The 18,110-nt window shown below is 33.6% G+C and overlaps 1 protein-coding gene across 1 annotated transcript; it reads left to right on the forward strand.

Moving 5' to 3' along the window:
* Window positions 1–11,629: 11,629 nt before the first annotated feature.
* On the forward strand, window positions 11,630–15,012 carry LOC139526886 (insoluble matrix shell protein 4-like). Its single transcript, XM_071322032.1, has 2 exons — window positions 11,630–11,788; window positions 13,835–15,012. Exons 1-2 carry the CDS (start codon window positions 11,716–11,718, stop codon window positions 14,881–14,883), a joined length of 1,122 nt encoding a protein of 373 aa, XP_071178133.1. The 5' UTR covers window positions 11,630–11,715; the 3' UTR covers window positions 14,884–15,012.
* Window positions 15,013–18,110: the final 3,098 nt, after the last annotated feature.

Consider the following 18,110-nt stretch of genomic DNA (forward strand, 5'->3'; position numbering starts at 1 on the left):
AACTAACAGCCGATTTTGCAGAGTTATCTCCCTGTAGTGTTATGTACCACCTTAATGAATTTTTCTCTCTAAATGCGTTGATGGAAAAATCAATGGCTTTTCATGATAGCAAACTCAACATGCACAATCTTTGGCTTTTTCCGGATTCATACAATCTTTGGCTTTTCCTGATGGCAAACTCAACATGCCATACAATCTTTGGCTTTTCCTGATGGCAAACTCAACATGCTATACAATCTTTGAATTTTGCTGATGGCAAACTCAACATGCCATACATTTCCTGATGGCACACTCAACATGCCATACAATCTTTGGCTTTTCCTGATTGCAAACTGGACATGCCATACAATCTTTGGCTTTTCCTGATGGCAAACTCAACATGCCATGCAATCTTTGGCTTTTCCTGATGGCATACTCAACATGCCACACAATCTTTGGCTTTTCCAGATGGCAAACTCAACATGCCATGCAATCTTCGGCTTTACCTGATTGCAAACTCAACATGCCATACAATATTTGGCTTTTCCTGATGGCAAACTCAACATGCCATACAATCTTTGGCTTTTCCTGATGGCAAACTCAACATGCCATACAATCTTTGGCTTTTTCTGATGGCAAACTCAACATGTCATGCAATCTTCGGCTTTACCTGATTGCAAACTCAATATGCCATACAATCTTTGGCTTTTCCTGATGGCAAACTCAACATGCCATACAATCTTTGGCTTTTCCTGATGGCAAACTCAACATGTAATGCAATCTTAGGCTTTACCTGATGGCAAACTCAACATGCCATACAATCTTTGGCTTTTACTGACGACAAACTCAACATGCCATGCAATCTTCGGCTTTACCTGATTAAAAACTCAACATGCCATACAATCTTTGGCTTTTCCTGATTGCAAACTCAACATGCCATACAATCTTTGGCTTTTCCTGATGCCAAACTCAACATGCCATACAATCTTTGGCTATTCCTGATGGCAAACCCAACATGCCATGCAATCTTCGGCTTTACCTGATTGCAAACTCAACATGCCATACAACCTTTGGCTTTTCCTGATGGCAAACTCAACATGCCATACAATCTTTGTCTTTTCCTGATAGCAAACTCAACATGCCATACAATTTTTGGCCTTTCCTGATGGCAAACTCAACATGCCACACAATCATTGGCTTTTCCTGTTGGCAAACTTAACATGCCATACAATCTTTGGTTTTTCCTGATGGCAAACTCAACATGCCACACAATCTTTAGCTTTTACTGATAGCAAACTCAACATGCCACACAATCTTTAGCTTTTACTGATGGCAAACTCAACATGCCACACAATCTTTAGCTTTTCCTGAAGACAAACTCAACATGCCATGCAATCTTCGGCTTTAACTGATGGCAAACTCAATGTAAGCTTGATATGAGATATCGATAGGTATAATATGTTGTGTCCTTGATGTTATATAATGTCATGAAATTGTGTTTCTTTATTATATACATTTTGTTGTAGTTCTGTCAGATATATTTTTGCCCTGCATTCACCCAAAAAAAAGTTGTACAAATAACAGGTATAACCATACGTGTTGTTTTAATTATGAGTTAAAGGAGATATGGGATATGTATAAATGAGACAGCGACCAAATGACACATGCCCCAAAAAAGTGTACCGTTTGGCCATTTATTTAAAACTCGAGTTTTGGTGGTGGTTCGTGTTGCTCAGTCTTTGGTTTTCCATTTTGTGTTTTTTTGTTTGTCTGTTGGGCTCTTTATTTTTTTTTTGGCACTGGTGTTATCACTTTATCTTTTATTTATGAGTTTGGATGTTCCTTTGGTATCCTTCATCTCTCTTTTATAACTAAGATGTTCGTATTGAACAAAACTAAGGGTAATGCATCGCTAGATTTCTTTGCATGATCAAATAAACATAACATTCAAAAATTGGCAATGATCTCACGTGCACGTTTTTTGTACAAAATAATTTACAACTTACGATGAAATACTACATGTATATATATAAAATCAATTAGTTTGAGACTGGTGATTTATTGATATTGAATGTTCTGATCACTACTTGTACATGTAGCAGGTCTTACACGTAAATCTTGATTGTTTTATGAGGGTGAAAAAAAAAACCAAAAATCACTTTCAATTAAGTTCTCGTCTGATGAATATCGAAATTACATCTTGAGGAAGAATGTAAGGATTCTCTTAGCTTGTTCATGACGAGGAGCACAATTATCATCAATACAAATATTGAATTTCTTCTGGGAAATATTGGCCGACCATAATAATCTTGCATACTATAGTACGTCAAACCATATTTCTGCCAAAAGCTTAGAATACATGTTTCTATGAGTGTCCAGCATTTCTGAAAACTTTCCGAAACTTTAATTTATAAAATTGAGAAAGGAAATGGTGAATATGTCAAAGCGACAACCACCCGACCATAGAGCAAACAACAGCCGAAGGCAACCAATGGGTCTTCAATGTAGCGAGAATTCCCGCACCCGTAGGTGTCCTTCAGCTGGCCCCTAAAATATGCATAATAGTACAGTGATAATGGACGTCATACTAAACTCCGAATTATACACAAGAAACTAAAATTTAAAATCATACAAGACTAACAAAGGCCAGAGGCTCCTGACTTGGGACAGGCGCAAAATTGCGGCGGGGTTAAACATGTTTATGAGATCTCAACCCTCCCCCTATACCTCTAGCCAATGTAGAAAAGTAAAACAATAACAATACGCACATTAAAATTCAGTTCAAGAGAAGTCCGAGTCTGATGTCAAAAGATGTAACAAAAGAAAATAAATAAAATGACAACAATACATATATAACAACAGACTACTAGCAGTTAACTGACATGCCAGCTCCAGACCTCAATTAAACTGATTGAAAGATTATGTCTTCATCATATGAATATCAGGTACAATCCCTCCCGTTAGGGGTTTAGTATCATACTATCATAAAATATATGAGAAGAACATAACCCGTGTCATGCCAACAACTGTTTTTTTAGAAATAAATGTGTTTAGTTCCGATGCAAAGACCCTATCAGTGAATCAATGTTAAAGCCAAAATATGCAATCTTTAATGACCTGACAACAGTATCGTTACTATATCCCCTTTTAATAAGTCTATTTAAAGGTTTTGTTAGTTTCTGAGGAGAATACTGACATTTTTGTGCTTTATAAAGAATATTTCCATAAAATTTTGGATGTGAAATACCTGAACGTATAAGATGTCTGCATGTTGAGTTATATTTACGAATTATTTCCTTATACCGGTGATAAAATTTAGTAAATGTTTTGACCAGTTTGTGATATCGAAAACCCTGGTGTAATAATTTTTCAGTAATACATAAATTTCTCTCGCTAAAATCTAATACATTGTTACATACACGAGCGAATCGTACAAGTTGAGATATATAAACACCATAAGATGGTGACAAGGGAACGTCACCATCTAAAAATGGATAATTAACAATAGGAAATGAAAAATCATCTCTTTTATCATAAATTTTTGTATTAAGCTTCCCGTTTATGATATAGATATCAAGATCGAGGAAAGGGCAGTGGTTATTGTTATCATTAGCTTTATTTAAAGTAAGTTCTACAGGATAAATTTCTTTAGTATACATACTGAAGTCGTCATTATTTAGAGCCAATATATCATCCAAATATCTAAAAGTATTGTTAAATTTTTGTATCAAATGTTGTTTTGATGGGTCTTTGCTAATTTTAGTCATAAATTGTAACTCATAACAATACAAAAACAGGTCCGCAATAAGTGGTGCACAGTTAGTCCCCATTGGAATTCCAATAACTTGACGATATACGGAATCTCCAAAGCGAACAAAAATGTTATCAAGTAAAAATTCAAGTGCATAAATAGTATCAAAGCATGTCCAATTGACATAGTTCTTTTGTTTATTGCTACTAAAAAATGATCTAAAAGAGTTTGAACATATGTACTCGCATTCCGACTTTTTAAATGCCCAGTTAATTAGGGATGTGAATTTTTTCTTAATAAGAATATGAGGCAAAGTGGTATATAGGGTAGAAAAATCAAAACTTTGAACAGATTCAAAATCACCAATATATGCATGCAATTTATCAAGTACTTCCAACGAGTTTTTGACACTCCAAAAGTAATTAATTCCACTATTTTCAAAGGCCTTATTTGAACAATTTATTATCAGGTTTTTTATTGTACCAAGTGTACTAGTAAGTAAAACAGACAATTTAGTAGTTGAACAATGGCTGGAAGATGAAATAAATCTATATTTGTAAGGTTTTTTGTGCAGCTTCGGAAGCCAGTACATAGTTGGGACTTTCATTGTGTTTGGTTCTGCTTGTAAAGAAGTAGCTAAAAGTTTATGTTTGTTACAGATGTCGTTTTCTGAAAATGAAGTCAGTTGGAATGTTGGTGAATTCGTGATTTCCTTTTGCAGAACCTCTATATAAAATTTACGTCAAACAATAATGATATTATTAGCAGCTTTATCAGCCGGGACAAAAACAAATTCCTTGGCTAGTTCTGTTAGTTTATTTTTGATACGCGAAATAGGGTTTTTATAGTTTTTGTTGAGGGTAAAATGTTCTTTAAAATGTTGTAATCGAATATCAACTATCTTCATTACTGAATTAAAAAAAGAGTCCAAAGATTTTTTGTCAGCTTTTTCCCGTTTTACCCATTTCAAACAGTAGGCGCGGAGTGAGTCGTTGATGATATTACGACACTCATTCCAGTTAACAGTTGACGGGGGACGATATTTAGGTCCTTTACTGAGGAATGATTTTAACTCTCGGTCGCGAACGATGTTAAGGTCTCCTGTTATAACATGGGAAATTGGTCCATAGGTGTATTCTGAATTACTGCAATTACACGACATAGGTGTATTTTCAGTGATATTTACATCTTTACACAATTGGCTATAATTAAACACATATTTTCGGGTAGATTTCTTGTAAATATAACAAATGAGAGGGAGTTCCGTATTATCAAAATATCCAGGAATTTGGTCTTTAACAGAATGGTCGTTAAAAATACCGGCAATATTTACAAAATCAAAACCTTTATTGACATACTTTATTTTAATAAAATGTTTTTTATGATCTTCAGGGCGATCAATTTTTGGAAACAGTTTAGAATAACAATATGCCATTATAATTTGGACAATTTCATACTTAGGACTGTAATATGAAATTGTGTTGCAATCCTCTAAAATTTTATTTAATTTATTTATAGGTAAAGAACAAAGCTTGGTTAACAGATAATGTCTGCCGTTGTTTTTTGAAATGGAAATTAGGTCCGAAATATTTGTATGGTTGGTCCGAAATTTTCTTTGATTGCGATTTTTTCTGCGTCCATGAGAACGATTTTTACGAACAGTTTTAGAAACTATATCCAAAATGTTAACAGAATCGGTTCTTGATATATTGCCAATTCCCATGATATTATCATTAAGACCGAGAGGGTAGACTGTCTGTAATTTTTTAATCCAATTTAATTCATTTATTTTTCGTGATCGTACAAACTTGGAATGAGATTCACCAGGCTGCTTATTTACTACTTCTAAAGGTTGAACTGTTAAATATTTAATAGGATGACTGTGCTTCTTAAGATGTTGATAAATGATACTTTTGAATTTATTGGGTCTTTTAAAACGATACAGGTGTTCTTGCGTGCGTTTAGATAAATATCGCCCAGTTTCACCTACGTACTGAATACCGCATCCCGGTTTGTTTCATGTGAGTAAATAAATAATACTGTTTGTTTTTCAAGTAATATCAGTTTCAAAATTTAGAGAAAATGTGCGACCATTAAATGTGGACCTTACTGTATTGTTGGTGGAAAGACGGGGACACGTAAGTCATTTTTTGGCATGACACTTATCGATAGAAGGGTAACCACGATTTTTATTGTTAAAAACGTTAGCTATTGTAGTATTTTTAGATAAGCGATTCTGAAGATTGAGACGTGTAGATACCCTTTGAACGAGTTTAGTATTTAATATTTTTCCATTTCTAAGCTTCATATTTGTTTTTTGGTATGTAGATTTATTACAAAGGAGCAAAGACTGGCGTCCAGAATATGAACCATCACACAGTAGATTAAATTGTGTAAAAATGATAAAACTGTTCGGCTCAAGACGTCAAATGCTTATTGTCATAAGTTACCCGACCAATTTAACAAAAGATAGGGTATATCAAGGTAGCGACTGACGTCTGACTAAATAGATGAATGGGGCTGAATATTAAAATACTACTTTTTGATAGATATTCCTAAAGTAATGAACATAGAGAAGTTCTCGCTCGGACACACACTCCATAATCTATTATGCACATTTGATTGAATATGTCCGACAAGCAAGCGATTGATTTTTCTTTAAAAAAAAAACCGAAAACAACACGTTAAATTTGGCTGAGAGAGTCGAACCCTTAGAATCTTTACAATCTCAAAACTTTTATACGAACAATTTCTAGAAAAGTTTCTAATAAGTCATGTCAGTAACGAGGTACTGACTACTGAGATGATGATACTCTCGGGAACGGTTAGATATCGACAAAGTGCTGTAACATTTTTCCTTTATTTTGTATAATTTTGGCAAATTATTCATTTATCTAAATAAGAGGATTTGTAAAATTCAATATCCCAGATGATTGTATCCCTGGGGAATATAATAAATAAATCATAAAGATTGGATTACATAACCCAGAGGATTGGAATGTACTAGTATATCACAGAGGATATGATAAATATCCCAAAGGATTTGGATAATAATCCCAGAGGCTTGCAATAAATACCACAAAGGATTCGATTTGGAATGAATATCCCAGAGCATTGTGACAAATATCCCAGAAAAATATGATAAATATCTTAAGAGGACTGGAATACATATCTGAGAGGACTGGAATAAATATCTAAGAGGACTGGAATAATTATCACAGAAGATTGGAATCAATATATCAGATGATTTGAATAAATATCCCATCTTATACAATAGATCTGTCCCTCTGATATCTGTCGTCCCTCTCTTATACAATTTACATTTCTACCAGGATACCAGACCATGTAAGTACTGTAAAATACATTTGATTGTACTTCCATGCTTGTCAGATAATAATTTTTTCAAGTCAAAAATCTAACAACAGATACAATTAAGTCTGCCTCATATATTGACTTACATCTCGAAATTGACATGAGGGTCGGTTGGAAACAAAGATTTTCGACAAAAGAGAGGATTTCAGCTTCCAAATTGTGAACTTTCCGTTTTTATGTAGCAACATTCCAGCATGGCCTGCATACGGAGTATATATTTCTCAATTGATACGATATTCCCGGGTTTGTATTTCCTATCATGATTTCCTTGATAGAGTGTTGCTGCTCACAAGGAAGCTAATAAATCAAGAGTTCCAAATACTGAAGTTAAATAATCCCTTTGTAAATTTTACGGACGTCATCGCGAGTTTTTTTTTTTACCGTTACGGAATAACCGTTTTACAGATGATATCGGATATGCTCCTGAAGCCGTAACTATCTGAGATCACCCCCCGTTTTTTTTTTGGGGGGGGGTCGTGTTGCTTAGTCTTTAGTTTTCTATGTTGTGTCTTGTGTACTATTTTTTGTCTGTTGTCTTTTTCAATTTTAGCCATGGCGTTGTCAGTTTATTTTCGATCTAAGAGTTTGACTGTCCCTCTGGTATTTTTCGCCCCTCTTTTATGGCTTGTAAAAGTTTTTTTTATAACTTTACATAATCAATCCTGAACTCCATTTAGTGAGCGATGTGTATAATATTGCGAAACGTTTGATGTTGAAAACCTGCAAATCTGAAACGTACTTACTTACTTACTGTCCTTGTACTTAATTTGCAACCTACAATTTAGTAATGAATGGAGAATGTGTCAAATGGACATAGAAGATGAGACCGCTTGCATAGAACGCTATAAATGATAATCATAACTGATAAAGTGAAGTCACAAATATTCGAGTTTGATCTGTGTTATGTTCTTAATAAGTATTGTGTACATGTATCAGTTTCGTAACAATTGGTTGAGGCAAACTAAAGCTAGAGAACGGAAACGAAAAAATCAAAAATTCAGTATTTTTTTTATTTATAAAGGACATACCATGAGAACGACAAAAGTGATCTACCCAAAATTGAACTTGATATCAGTTTTGCGGTAACTAGAATTGTTTATAAGTTTTACAATATTTGGTTGAGGCAAACTGAAGTTAGAGAACGGAGGAGAAAAAGTCAGTATTTTTTTTCAAAATATATAAAGAAACACATCCACAGAACGGCAAAAATAACGCCACCAAAGTTCGAACTTAATTTATGTTTTGTTGTAATAAGCATTGTGTGTAAGTTTAAACATTTGGTTAAGGGAAACGTAAGTTAGAGAACGAAAACATATTTTGGACGGACAGTTATATTTAACACTTAATGACCCTTCCAAAAGGGCGTATAAAGTTTCCGCTATTTTTTTCTTCAAAGTTCCAATACTACGTTTCTACTAACTTCTAAATTTAAAATATAGGTATACGTTTCCAGAATTTGTATATATTACTTGTCCGTAAATTTACCTAGTAAATTATAAATATTTTAATATATGTCAGATAAATTATTCATTTCGAATATTTATACAAAAAAGGTTCTGATCTTACTTGTATATCTACAATATTCTAGATTTAACCAGTTAACTCTTGAAAGGATTATTTAAACTTCATCGAGAAACCCAATGGAAATTATTTGTTTTAAATGTGTTCACCTTATCCGCAGACATGAATAAGAACTAAAAAAAAAAAGAGCCTAGGCTCCGTGTTGAAGACCGTATCTGACCTATAATGGTTTACTTTTATAAATTGTAACTTGGATGGAGAGTTGTTTCATCGGCACTCATACCACATCTTCCTATATTTAAAACTCAACATTCATTTTTATCACACGTCAAAATGGATCTGGTACATACAGAAACAAACAGTAAAAAAAATGCATAATCTATGACGGATTTCCATTTAGGTGTCAACCCCTGACCCCGAGGAAAAGTGAACAACGAATGGTGCCGAGTCTTTTCATGTCCACTAGTACTTAAACGACCAATTTAACGCTTGGTATTCTTACAATTTTGTCTTTGTCAATGGGCTATTAATTAAAACTGCAAACAACATCATACATAAAGATGAAACTTTATCTATTAAAGCAACGTTAGAAAATATGAAAAGGAGAAGATGGACTTCCTTGTTGAACAAAACACAAAACTTATAAACGGAGAATGTACTACTATGGACTTTGTAAGACGTCTTGGCTACACTGATTTATGAACTCGTGTCAAAATATATATGATTAGTGCTGACTTTTAAACATACATTTTCTTAGATTTTAACGATACATTTAAATTGCATGTTATGATGACCTATATTGACTTTATACATATTTTGATTTTTATAAATTAATTTTTATTATTACTTTTCTTTCGTTCAAAAGGTATTCCTTCATTTTTTTTCACGAAAACTAAGATGTTTTTCTTTCCGAAATTGTTATAATTTGACGGAAAAGTAAGGTATGTATTACCTAAAAATTTTTTCCCGTAAACGTTAAACGCTGTTCCAAAACGACAAGGTCAGAAAAAGAAGCCGAAAGTAATTTTACTTTATGAATCAAAACAATAGCGTAGGATGTGATTTGTGAAAAATTGCTAAGCATTATGAGTTTTGCTAAATGCTGTAGACCGTACTCGCCTAACTTAAGAATTCTCAATTTTCACCTATTTTGAGAGTTAATTCATCTTCGTTATTTCTAATAAAGATCAAAGTTTCAATTCTGTATTTGTTTTGTAGATGTAACCATACGTGCTATTTGATTCCACTATTGTTGTTTAATCCGTATTGATAAATTTTAAACATTTTGACTTGGATGGAGAGTTGTGTCATTGGCATTCATGCCACATTTTCTTATATCTATTTAACATGTTGAACCGACCTCAAAATTAAATGATCCGTTATTCTGTTATGAGGACTATCCAACATGCATTCATGTCGATACATTTATCGTTAGCATTGCACAAGTAATATTTTCTTTGACAGTCCGTGACGTTAAAATACTAAATCCCTGGGATGTGTTTTAATTGATGTTAGTCTCCGATGCATGACTGTTTATTTTTAATTGTTTTCTTGGCTTTTTACCAGCTGCTAGTAACTGCGAGTACTCTAAAATCGATTTTTCTTGTTGTGTTTCTCGTTTTTTTATATATAGATTAGACCGTTGGTTTTTCCGTTTGAAAGGTTTTATACTTGTCATTTTAGGGCCCTTTATAGCTTGCTGTTCGATGCGAGACAAGGCTCCGTGTTGAAGACCGTACTTTGACCTACATTGTATAAACATTTACAAATTGTGACTTGGATGGAGAGTTGTCTAATTGACACCCATACCACTACTTTTTATATCTAATTACACATCCTTAAAATTCGACTAACTGATGATTTATTTTCAGTTCTCAAAATTTTTAGAACAATTTGAAAATTGACTGTTTGTGCCTGTCCCAAGTCAGGAGCCTGTAATCAGTGGTTGTTTTTTGTTTATGCGTTACATATTTGTTTTTCGTTCTTTTTTCCATACTATGCAGTATGGGCTTTGCTCATTGTTGAAGGCCGTACGGTGACCTATAGTTGTTAATTTCTGTGTCATTTTGGTCTCTTGTGGACAGTTGTTACATTGGCAATTATACCACATCTTCTTTTTTATGTCATATATTTTTATTGTACATTTTAAAGGTTGACTTACAACAGATTTTACTTTTACTGGTGAAAACTTCATCTAATAATATATACTGTGAACGTTTGGGGGATATTTCAATATATTTAGCTTTGTTTTTCAAAATGTGTGCAATTTGGTACTCGTTGCAATGTGGGTACTTATTTTATAGTTGCTGGTTGGCTTCAACATTATTTGGGGTCTGGTAGAAAGGTTTCATTGACAATTATACCAATTTGACACAACTTTTTGGAATTTTGGTTCCGCAATGCTCATCAACTTTGTACTTGGTTGGCTTTATAACTATTGATCTGAGTGTCACTGATGAGTTTTATGTAGAAGAAAAGCGAGTCTAGCGTATTAAATTAGAAGAATGGTACCTTTGATAACGATACCACAACGTGACATCTTCTTATTTTCTTATCACATATAAAAAAAACTTCAACTATCTGACGACCCTCCCCCCTTTTTCCCTTAGCACAACGTTTTGGAATTTGGGTTCTCAATGCTCGTCAACTTTGTACTTGTTTGGCTTTATCTATTTTGATCTGAGCGTCACTGATGTCTGGCGTATTAAATTATATACCTTTGATACATGTAGCAGTTACTGTTAAACATTGACACCATTGAAAACAAACATTAAATTTATTCTACAAAAGCTGGAGGAGACTTCAATACTTAACACTGTTAATTATAAAACCTGCTAATTAATTACAAGATTATGCAAAACGAGGGTAAACAACCTGGGAAAATCAATTTAACACATATTGTAATTAAAAGCAATGACCTCTTTGCATATAAATCAAATTAGAAAAGAATCTTATTATGGAAATATCAATCTTGTGTCAATTTGTTAATATAACATGTAGTCACGATCAATCATGAATTCAGAAGGGGTTTTATTCTTATAAAAACATTTGTAATAATTTAATTCAGTGCATTATTTCATTAACAACTGACGATGAAGTTTAGTTACCTACTAGTCATCGTGGTATTTGCCATAGTGGGGATAGAGGCTGTTCCACCGAGGAAAGGTTAGTTAGATATACAAGTTATTGACCGCTAACAAATAATAGTTACATCAAAGTTAAACGTACGTGTACAATGTAAACACTTTGATTGAATTGGTTTTTATTTTTACGAATATCGTAGTAGGTATGTTTTCGCGAAAATAAATATACCCGAATACAAATGAATTTAAAATGGACGTGAAAACTTTTGGAAACTGTTTCTCCGAATTTACAACTGTACATGAACGTTTACAATTGAAAATAATCTTAATTTGTTCGAGATGTCTATCTTTATCATTTTTTTCTCCATTTGTACAAAATTGATTAAGCTTTCGCTGTTTTCTGTATATTCTACGAATTAATACTGCTTTTCCTTTTATCTATCCTAGAGAAATATTTCGTTACTGTATTTGGCAAACCCTTTTGGAATTTTAAGTCCTCGATACTCTTTAAATTCGTACTTTATTTGGTTGTTTAAACTGTTTGATTCGAGCGTCACTGATGAGTCTAGTGTAGACAAGAATATGCGTCTGGCGTGCACATTTTTGTTCCTGGTGGCCATGAATAAAAAATCAACTTTATAACATGGATATGTTTACTGAATTATAACTTTTCACGAGAATGTATGCGTGCGTTTTCTCAATGGATAAAAGCAAAAGTGATGGATTAATTCACTAAATCCGGTTTTATTTCTCCTGTATGTACAAATATTTCTAACCGGTAGTCTCACCAGCAATTTCATACTTTGATTAACATCAGGGCATTTCAAAATCGCAATAACTCTTAGTACAACCATTTCATACATGTACGTACGTTAACAATCCCACACCAGAACATTAACATGAATTTACAGTTGGCACAATAAAAAAATATTTTTAAATTTTCTTATTACCCTCCTTTCTATAACGTTTAATATATTTATAAATTTTCTGTATATCTTGAGAAAAACACTATAACACGTGTCACATTCACGCCATATAGACTACCTTAATAAGGATTACTTCAACCTTCCCCAAGACATGATCACCAGAGTAAACGAATTCAATCCAGTTCCAACTACTCAACCGCTTATTTTCAAACATAGGAATTGTAAATTGTTTCAGGCATTTTCTTATTAACAAAATGGTGAATTTAACCTGGTTTTGAAGCAAGCTAAACCACTCACGTGTATGACAGTCGCATCAAACTCCAATATATTACGACGATATGTGAACAAAACAAACAAGCTCTTCATATTGTTTAAAAGGTGTTGAATTTTCAAATAATTTGGACTCGGACATCATTGAAGAGACTTTTATTGTCGAAATGTAAATCTATTGCATCTGAATTGGTTCCATTAATGTTATTGGTCTGCATTGGTTATTAAATAACCAGAAACTAATCGTTGTTACATTTGAAAATCAACTATGCCGAATTAAATCTGCGAATGGGAAAATTAATATCTCTAAATTTTGATTTAGTAATTTTATTGCTATACCATGAGGGTTGGTCGTAGGGGTTCTGATCCCGAAATCCCGAGGTCCCGAATTTAAAGAAATTTAAATCCCGATATCCCGAAATTCGAAAAAGAATTCCCGGATCCCGGAAGGACCATCCCGGTGCTGCCCCCTCTACCATTATAGAGTATAATTTGGTTTTTGATCGTGTGATTACGTGGCCGTTTTTGTTGTGATTATTTGATTACCAGACCAAAAATTTCATGATTATTTGATTATTTGATTATACAAGACAAGTTAGTCAAATATATATAAAAACTGTTTATGTTATTTAAAAGAAAAAAATTATTGTGCGATTTCCTTGACACCCCCATGAGGGGCCTCATTATAATACATTGGACGATCATTGACAATTCTTGTACAAGGTACTTCCGGCACTGTCCAAACTTAACGAACGTACTGACAGCCTACTGAAATTTTTACATTAAAATTACATTCGAAAGAAAGTGTATGTCTGCTGATGAAAATGCCAGGTCTAAACCATACCTTTTTCAGTTATCTTTGATAATCTCAAATTTGTTGTTTTGTATATTTTATAAGTGACGTTGTACTATTTTCATTTATTTTGTTTTAGAATGTATGATTCAGCCGCAGTATGGGGATTGTTCTGGCGGAAGAGGCTTCTATTTTGACTCCATACTTGACGATTGTGTATATGGTTGTTGTTCCAACGGAGGTAACAGGTTCGCCACAGAAGACGAATGTGAAATAGCTTGTGAAGGCGAAGAGGAAGAAGAACCCGATAATGATATACCAGATATTGATGGACCCGACTTTGATGTACCAGAATACAATAGACATAATGGATATGCACAGAGCTACAGTTATAATGGAAACAACGGAAATAATGGCTACAATAGAAATAATGTCAACAATGTTAATACTGGCATCAATAGAAATACTGGCATCAATAGAAATAATGTAAACAGTAGAAATAATGTAAATAATGGCAACACAAGAAACCAAGTCGCAAATAGACTAGATGTATATGCCCAATTATACCGTTACTTTTTAAACAAAGCCAACACACGAAACCTTGTCAGCAACGGACCTAGTGCATCTGCACGAGCTTCCGCTTACAGTGTGAGCAATGGCAACAGACAAAACATTGGCAACAATGGAGCAAGTGCATCTGCACGAGCTTCCGCTTACAGTGTAAGCAATGGCAACAAACAAAACATTGGTAACAATGGAGCAGGTGCATCTGCACGAGCTTCCGCTTACAGTGTAAGCAATGGCAACAGACAAAACATTGGCAACAATGGAGCAAGTGCATCTGCACGAGCTTCCGCTTACAGTGTTAGCAATAGCAACACACAAAACATTGGCAACAATGGGCCAAGTGCATATAGAAAAGATGTCCGTTACACAATTAGTGGCAACACACAAACACTTGGAAGCAATGGACCCGTCGAAAACAGTCAAGTCTTCCGTTACAATGTAAACAATGCCAACACACAAAACAGTGGCAGTACACAAAACAGTGGCAGCACACAAAGCAGTGGCAAAAAACAAACCAAGGCCAAAAAATCTAAAAAAAGTAGCAGAAAAAACAAAAGAAAAAATAGCAAAAAACAAAACAAAGGCAGCAATGTACCCAAGTGCCTTAGTTGCAAATTTTAAAACCACTGAACACCAATGGTATTAAACAAACTAACTATACATCGGAAATAAACCGGTCTTGCTCAAATTTTGTCAGATTTTATTTTTTCAAATATAGTTTGTCGTTTTGTTTTTGGTCAATGTTTTTTATTTATTTTACAAAACACACTGATTGTTAAATATTTTATAAGTCTTATAAGAGGCATGACAAATTTCGATGATAAATTGACCGACAAACGACACTATAATCACGACCATTTTTCCCTAAAGTTTCAATACTACTTCAATCCATTTTAGATTCAGCTAATTCTATTGATTAATGTAAGATAACATTAGCAGGACGATATTAGATATGCAGAGAATGTAGCCCGTTAATTGATATTGCAGTTTGCATATGTATGGTTTTGTTTATTGTTGAAGGCCATACGGTGCCCTTTTGCGTCATTTGGTGGAGAGTTATCTCATTTGCAATCATAAAACATATTATTTTTTATATTAAAGTATGACACAAAATATCAGGTTTTTTTTATATATATATTTTAAAAACATTCAAGTAGGATAAGACCTTTCCTTACCCTAAATATGTTTACTAACAATAAAATTGAGAATGGAAATGGGGTGTGTGTCAAAGAGACAACAACCCGACCATAGAAGAACAGACAACAACAGAAGGTCAACAATAGGTCTTCAATGCAGCGGAGTCGTCCTTCAGCTGGCACCTTAACAATACATATACTAGTTCAGCGATAATGAACGCCATACTAAACTCCAAATTGTACACAAGAAACTAAAATTAAAAATAATACATGACTAACAAAGGCCAGAGGCTCCTGACTTGGGACAGGCGCAAACATGCGGCGGGGTTAAACATGTTTACGAGATCTCAACCCTCCCCATATTCCTCTAGCCAATGTAGAAAAGTAAACGCATAACAATAACATCTTTTAACAGCACACATTGCAGCAAAAAAATATGTTTGAGGAAAACTTTGGCTATTCTCTTAACATCGACGACAAAATCTAAAAAATATTAAAGTTGATAATTAAAGAAGTTGGTAGATTAAAGGCAAATGACAAGGACTAATAAGTATTGTAAAAAAGATTATACAAGCAAGACATATTTTGGAATGGATTAATAAGTTGTGTTTCTATATCAAAAACATGGCCGATATAATGTTTCTATATCCTAAACATGGCCGATGGTATGTTTCTATATGCAAAACATGGCCGATGGTATGTTACTACATCCAAAGCATGGCTGATGGTGTGTTTCTATATCAAAAGCTTGGCTGATGGTGTGCTTCTATATCATAAACATGGCCGATGGTATGTTACTACATCCAAAACATGGCCGATGGTGTGTTTCTATATCCAAAACATTAACGATGGTATGTTTCTTAATCCAAAACATGGCCAATAGTATGTTTCTAAATCCAAGACCTGGCGGTTGATATATTTCGATATCCAAAACGTGGCCGATGGTATAATTCGACATCCAAAACCAGGCAGATGGTTTGTTTCTATATTCAAAACTTGGCCGATGGTGTGTTTACATATCCAAAAACATGGCCGATGGTGTGTTTCTATATCCAAAACATGGCTGATCGTATGTTTCTATATTCAAAACATGGCCGATGGTGTACCCAATCTATTCACAACCTGTCATCTCAAATTTAAAACTGAAAGACCTTTTTATGCAACCTTTCCCTATTCATCCCTCCCTCCTTCTCCGAAAAAAATAAAAATAAATAGAATACTTAAATCAAAGAATGAATGACTTAATTAGCTTTTCACTATGTACAATTATTATATTACAAAATCGAAACCTGTACAAATTTTAAAATGTGGATACTTTCAACATTATCATAGCGTAATGCCAATTAGAACATTGACATATAATATATTCATGTAGTAGGAAAGAAATTCAAGATATACTTTCGAAAGTGGTGTTATAATTTTGAAATGCAAATGAGTTGTCCACGTGATGTAGACGAGTTTTATGTCAATTATTTTTCAATTCATTAAGATTCTTCACATGAGTAACGCATAACACTCCTAAGTTTTAAATTATGTTCCTACTTAAAACTGTTGCCCTATTTACAATTAATCAACTAAATATTTATCTCAAAGTACGAAATGAGGTCATGATAGATCACTTCTTCCGACATGTGTATGTCAGTTTAAGATACACAATAAATGTTTAGTTTCAATAAAAATTATAAATCAGTTTTAAGATTCAAAATGTTATGACATTAAACAGAAGGTTTGTGACAATTAAATATTCATGACAGGTTTTTGATCACCTAGTTAAAATTTTACTGCTAATTTCATATATGAAGTATGTTCGCTACTCCTGTTTTTACCTTTTTGTCCGATATTCGAAATCCTGGAGTTTAATCCATGTAGTGTCATTAGAAATTTGGTCCGTTTTCTTTTCATTTATTATACATACTAGTATATAGTTTTAAAAAAGCCATTTTTGAAAAACCTTATAAAATCCTTATTAGTTTTTAATAGGTTTTGAAAGAAAAAGGGTGCAAATGTTAAATGAACAATTGGTAGAGAATCAATCTCTGCCAAGTTGTGACGGGTGCCACATGTGGAGCAGGATCTGCCTACCCTCCCGAAACACCTGAGATCATCCTAGTGTTTGGTGGGGTTCGTGTTGCTTATTCTTTAGTTTCCTATGTTGTGTCATTTTTTTTCTATTGTTTTTCTGTTTGTCTTTTTCATTTTTAGCCAGGTATAGTCAGTTTATTTTCGATTTATGAGTTTGACTGTCCCTCTAGTATCTTTCGTCCCTCTTTTTCAATTAATTAATCTTAAAAACAATTTAAGTTTTTTTTTCTGCTTTTATAAGTTCCTTTATTTATATACAATCAATTTATAAGTCTTTTAAAAATCTTGATACTTAAAAAAATGAGCGATGTTCCTTAGTAATAAAATATATCCATAAAAGATTAGTTTGATATTGTTGGCCAAAAAAAAAAAGGTCTATGACGATGTCAGTCATTTTTGACTTATTTTGTAAACCCTTCTTTGCCTATCATATTGATATTGAAAATTTCTCTCTGAATCTCTGACTAATAATGTTCTCGATAAAAGGCCAAAATGACAACACATATACAAAATCACCACGAATAAGTCCAATCTAATTAAAAACCGATCTCTCATCGCTCCTGTTTCTGATATGTCGCGTGGGAGATCTAACGAAACCACCTTTGAGGTCACATGTGAGTGAACTAAAAG

The sequence above is a fragment of the Mytilus edulis genome, chromosome 6, assembly GCF_963676685.1.
Source record: "Mytilus edulis chromosome 6, xbMytEdul2.2, whole genome shotgun sequence".
In the NCBI taxonomy this organism is placed as follows: Eukaryota; Metazoa; Mollusca; class Bivalvia; order Mytilida; family Mytilidae; genus Mytilus; species Mytilus edulis.

Bases quoted from the DNA above. Each gene is read 5' to 3' on its own strand.
- LOC139526886 (XM_071322032.1), top strand. From the start codon at position 11,716: ATGAAGTTTAGTTACCTACTAGTCATCGTGGTATTTGCCATAGTGGGG. The intron at 11,789-13,834 runs GTTAGTTAGATA...ATTTTGTTTTAG, and splicing joins GGCTGTTCCACCGAGGAAAG to AATGTATGATTCAGCCGCAG.